General features: G+C 37.8%; 1 protein-coding gene across 1 annotated transcript in view; it reads left to right on the top strand.

Moving 5' to 3' along the window:
• Nucleotides 1-316: 316 nt before the first annotated feature.
• WWC3 (WWC family member 3) overlaps nucleotides 317-6,052 on the top strand; it is a 55,404-nt gene continuing 49,668 nt past the window's right edge. Inside the window, exons 1-2 of the mRNA XM_010135683.1 lie at nucleotides 317-424; nucleotides 5,170-5,373. Of these exons, the coding sequence (XP_010133985.1) occupies nucleotides 409-424; nucleotides 5,170-5,373 (220 nt within the window). The 5' untranslated portion in view covers nucleotides 317-408. The remainder of the gene's footprint in view (nucleotides 425-5,169; nucleotides 5,374-6,052) is intronic.

A 6,052-nucleotide genomic window follows, 5' to 3' on the forward strand; every position in this document is an offset into this window, starting at 1 on the left:
AGTGGTGAACTCCAGCTTCACATTTGCAATAGAGGAGAAAACTGGCAGGACTGCATGCCATTGTAATTAAGCTGTTGAACGTAGAAACTTGAAGGGAGAAGCTTGTCTTACCTGTTTGGGGACTATCTGTCAGCATATTTAAATAAAATTTTGTTTTGAAACTGTATGTTTGTAATTATTAGCACATTCCTAAGCAGCATAACTAGTTTGTGATCAAATGATGGCGATATCTTCAAAACATGTTATAACATTCATTGCACTGTAAACTCTGCACCTTTTGTATTTATTTATTTGTGCTGTTTTTATTTTTACAGGATTACAAAGCCATTGACATTTGCTGACTGTGTCGGTGATGAGCTTCCTTTAGGATGGGAAACTGTTTACGATCAACAGATTGGAGTTTATTATATGGACCACATAAATCGTGAGTAGACATATGATTATTTGGAGGAATCCTAACAAGCTGATGTTAACAGATGGCACTAACTTCATTTCCGATACTGTTAATGCACCTTATGCTACAGTGAGAAAATGTATGCAAGTAACTTCTTGAAGTATCTTTCTCATCTTTCAAATGAGGACAAAATGCTTCTTTCATTTGTAAGAATTTTACAACCTATGATTGAGTTAATAGTCTGTGATATTTTGTTTTGCTTTGTCATACTGTGGAGTATAAGTAACTTTGTTGTTGCTGTTTGTCTTATGTCAATTAAAGAAGCTTTTCATACTGTACTCTAGTATTTCCCGTTTTTCCAGTCACCCATAGTTCACACTTCTGTATTGAAAAACAAAATACATTCTGAGAGAAAAGTGCTCATTTTTATGCAGAAGCACTACAAAATACAATAATATCGTCTGTTAAGCAATGTATGTTTTATGCTTTAATACAGTACAAAGTGCTGTCAAAAAGACAGCAGATGGCACTTCTAGAAACCAAGAGGGAGAGATTTCCAACATTTTCCCTTTTGGACTGTTGCTGAGCTTTGTATCACCACTGCAGGTTCTACTTTTAGAAAGATGTCTTATCTTTACAGCGTTGTACTACTACTGCTGCTGTTACTGTTGTGCTGCTATCATTAAACTTTTTATCACCAAGGAGAGAATGCTTTCAATATCGTGGGAATTGGCAGTTGGTAGGGAGGGTGAAAAGAAGAATGTAGTTGCATGGGCTATCACAGCAATAGCATAATCTGCAACATCCACTTCAATGCTATCAACTTAAAGTCTAGTCAATTAAAAAATAGAAGTATAGAAAGAGTTTTGGCTTCTTTCTGTCATTGGAATTACTTGTGTATTGTGGTTTCACAATTACTTACTAAAAAAAAACCAAACCAAACTAACAGAATAACAAATGTTCCCATGATGCTGTTTGACCCACACAGGTACTTACTTGTTGTGAAATTATCAAAGCTCACAAATTAAATAATAAACTTTAAAGAGCTGTTAATGCACTGATCACAAGAATAGGCAGCCGAGATAATTGAAAGGCAATAAATACAGGCTTGAGTAATTCTTACACTAACTCTGAAAGAAGTAGTAGTTTAATGATGGGTGTTTAAACTGTCGTGGTAACTTCAGTTAATGTTGAAGTTTAACAAAGAGTGAAGTTTACGTTGGAGTACAGTAATGGAGTGCACTTGCATCTACATAGGTACATGTGCATGAATGCACATATTAAAAAAGATACAAACGAAGATATTGGCAACTCTTTTTTTTTCTCTTGAACTTTGGAAAATGCTTTAGAAGGCCGCACAGATAGGGTAGAACTGAACTTCCATTGCAATGCTGTGACTAAAAAAAGCTACAAAAGCATCCTACTAATAGGTATCTTTGATAAGAATAACAGTCACCATAGCTTGCAAAATAAATCACTCCCTTTTGCTTTTCAGACTTTATTATTAGCTCCTTTACCACAGACATCAAGCTTGAACTTACGGGAAGGAGATTCATCATTGTAGGCATGTCAGATCTGGCTTGCATTTTTTTCTGTGCAGTTGAGAGCAAAGACTGTAGAAGAGAGTCTTTACAGAGAGAAATTGACTTCCCAAATGCTCAGAAGGCACAGAAAGAGAAGGTTAATATAAAGGGGTCTGGGAAAATAAAGCTCATCGTATTAGGAATTAAATAAAGGTAATACATGAATGGAGGGATAGAAACTTCATAGGGCCGGCGCTGTACTGAGCAAAAGGAATCACTCTGCAATTAACAAGGTTGCAAAATTTGTCTCTTTCATGATAACTAATTACTTGCAGCCCACAGATATTATCCTAAATGGAAATTCAACTGTCACAGCAAAATGGGTTTTTCAGCCTTAGGCTAATACAGTGCTTGCATATACAAGCAAGATTTATATTCAAAGGGAAGACAGTTGATAGTATAGCTAGATAATCATTATTCAAAAATTATTAGGATATTCAGTCCAATTTTAAACTGTGGACAACAAAGGTACCAATCAAGACTGCATTAACCTTCTTAACAGAAGTGAGAACTAATGAGCAGACAATCACGTGCATCATGAGATGGTGTCAGACAGGTGACAGAGATGGTGTGTAGGAACTGAAGAAATGTTTTTCTGAAATGAGTCCCTTACATTGTATTCTAAACTATGCCTAAAATACTTGGAATGATAACTTCCACGTGAAAACATTCAGGCTGCTTTTTGTGGCTGACCGGGCTAAATGCTTTATACAAGGTTGGAGTCCTGTGTTAATTGACAAAACAGTTAGAAGTGCTTGGGTTTCAAGAAATACCGTGAGAAAATGCAAGGGATAATTCAAAGAGAGTTTTTCTGAAGTTGTGCTTGCCAGAGACCTCTCATCCTTTGTGCACCATCTCAAACTTTTTACCCTTGCACCTTTGAAAAGACAACAGTAATACATCTAATTTTTCCAAGCCTCTTGCTATGTTTGTTTACCTAGAAAGTAATAAAAAGATTTCTAGGCAATAACTTTTCATTTATATTGAAGAACCCCAGGAACAGAGTAATCTTCTGTAAATCTCAATGGTGCTTCCAGCCCTGATCTCCATCTTGTTCTGTAAATTCAGTACTTTGTTGACACCCTTACTAAGCTCTTCTTGGCTATTGTCCAACCATTGCTTAAAACCCTTGGCGGCTGCCAGCCACAGAATTCCTTTCCCTCCTCCTCAGAGTCTTGGGAGCCTTTGAAGTCTCCTTTAACCAGTTGGGCATTCTCCAGTGATGGAGTAGTATATTCTCTGCATTTGTCTGGGGCTGTTCTTGAATTGCTGTAGTATTTTTTTTTATTATTTTTAATTGGTTATAAAGCAATGAAGGAAGCGAATTTTATCATATGGCATAGCTTTAGTTTTGTTGTTGCATAGCAAACTTGTGTAGAAATCCAGAGCAAAGTGAAGCCTCTGTTTTTCATGGAACAGAAGAGAACGTCACTACTATACTGAAGAAGTTTTCTGCCTAAGAAGAATGCTGCTGGCTTTTGAGAATGCTTCTGAAATAATTGGCTAAGAGATGCAGTGCCCTGTGGTATAAGACCTCAGAAGCTTAATGTGTGATACAACGTAATATTTTAGCCTTGGCTGTTTATTGAGATGACAGCTATTAATTTCCTATTCAAAATGAGACACTTACTAGGATCCAGCATTTCTGTCTTGTAAATATTTATTTTCTGCATAGTTTCCATAGGGGATTAGCAGTTTTAGGAATATTGAATTTGCACAGATTTCAGGAATACTTATGGATAGATGACACAGCACTGCAAATTATCATGCCCTCTGTAAAGGATGAGCTGCAACGTGAGCTCAGTTTTCTTCTGTTTGCCCTGCATGCAGAGAAGGATTTATGCAGACTGGCACAAGCCACAGTACATCCTATCCTGGGCTGCAGAGGTAGTTTGGGGGCACTGGAGCTGTAAGGTACTTCTGGGATTTGAGGGTCCCTGGAATGTGGGGAGAAATTGCAGAACTATAGGCATGATCTTTATACTCTTGCAATGTGAGGAGTTGAGGGGAGAGAAAAGATACAGCTGTTGAGAGAAAAAGTTACTGGGAACCAAATATACAAAACTGTTGAAAGTACTGTTCATAGATGAACTTCATGTTCTTGTTTATGTACTTTTCAGATGGCGCTCAAATGGTAGAGCTGCTAGCATGACTTTGACACCATTTGAGATCTCAATGTGTTCTGCTCAATATTCTACAGTTTTTTTTTTTTGCCACTGACAACAATGTAATGAATTATGTACACAAGATTAATACAAAACATAACTGGCTTTCATCTTGTGAGAAACAATGTTTGGAAAAAATTACTAGGTACTTACCTCCTGACTGTGCTGCAGGTTCTGCCACTAAGCAACTTCTTACTACTAGAGCCTCAATCACCAGAAAATAACATTCACTTAAACACAAGGCTTTACATGGATATCCTCATGTAAAACACATTTTCTGGCTTAGGCATCACCACAAAAAGAAAATGAACCAATAATTTTATAGGATTTTAATGCATGTGTCCTCAAATGTCTTTGCAACTGCAAAGAGATTGCTGTGTGGTAGTAACTTTGGGTATCAGTATATACAGGGAAGATTTTGTCCTGGAAACCTATCTTTGGTTTGTGTTTGAATACAAACTGTTCTAAACCCTGGAAAGGGAAAGCATGTGATGCTGTCTTTTCATACAAAAAAAAAGAAGCTATTTAAATGCTTTTATGGGTTTGAGATTAAACTGCTAACTTTTCTGTTTAATGACCTTGTTCTCAATTATGCAGATGTAGTCACATCCTTTCAGGATGTTATACTTGTGAAGTTGTATGTAGTTTCTTAAGGTGTTTCCAACCATTTATAAAGTTACGGATTAAGCATTGAGATACCTTTCACTGTCCTACATGATTCTGGGTTTTTACGTAGTACTCAGAATTTCCAAGTTGGCTACGAGGGAAGGTTAGAGCCAAAACACTGTTTTCTTTGGGTTTGCTCTAGTTTGTTAAAAAAAAAAAAAAATTCAGATTTAAATGCCTTTTATATTTGAACGAGCTTTTCCTGTTCTTCCACTCTGCATCCTTCCTTTTTGCCCTGGCTGGAGTGATTTTGAGCACTGTTGCATTTGGTGTGGTACTTGAGAACAGACCTTAACAAAATAATTTGTACTTTGTGGGGTAAAGTGTCTTACAAATTTTTTTTTTATGCTTTTCTCCTTAGAGCTCACACAAATTGAGGACCCAAGGGAGCAATGGAGAAGGGAGCAGGAACGCATGCTAAAGGAGTATTTAATAGTTGCCCAGGAGGCACTGAATGCCAAGAAAGAGATTTACCAAATAAAGCAGCAGCGTTTTGAGCTAGCCCAAGAAGAATATCAGCAATTGCACAAAATGTGTGAGGATGACAGTCGTTCTTACGCCAGCTGTGAGTCTTTTCTTGATTTACCCACTTGCCTCTTACAATGTGTGGTATAAGAAATGTATGTAGTATGAAGTGTTTCCATCACTCTGTTCTCCTCTGGATGAAGATCCTGACTACAGAAGTGAGGCACTGCCCATTGACTCTGCTGTTCAGGGACTTCCATTGCCTGTTAGGTCTGTTAGAGTATGCCTTTTTAACATTAAGCAGGGATACGTCCCAGCTGGCATCTCTAGCCATCTCAGACCTAGCTGTAGTGATGCTTTGTGGAAGGCAGCAAAGACAACACTGAATGTTGCTGGACCAGCCACTTACTTGCACTCCTAAATTCATAAATTATTCTACTCTTGACATGGAGGGGAGAAACGTCAGCTTAGGGGAAGCCTTCTGCAGATCCATGGTTGGTTTATTGGCTTTTTAAAGAATTAAAGACAAGGTGTTGTGGTCAAAAGTACTTCTGACCACAGAGTAGGAAGTGGTGTGTCATTAGTGCTCCTTTTGAATGCCAGCCTCTGATCCTAATGCTGGTGGTAGAGATCATAGAGCCTTGATTTCCTGCTCTCTTCTTTCTTCAGATGCCTTTGGTAGCTTAGAGTAGTTGATACACAGTTTCTGAAATGTGAATTTGTGACACAGCTGTCATGGCTGTTGGCTGGGAGAGCCGGGATAAGGGGTTTTTCTTGAC

This window comes from Buceros rhinoceros, unplaced genomic scaffold (genome assembly GCF_000710305.1).
Source record: "Buceros rhinoceros silvestris isolate BGI_N320 unplaced genomic scaffold, ASM71030v1 scaffold1260, whole genome shotgun sequence".
NCBI classification, from domain to species: domain Eukaryota; kingdom Metazoa; phylum Chordata; class Aves; order Bucerotiformes; family Bucerotidae; genus Buceros; species Buceros rhinoceros.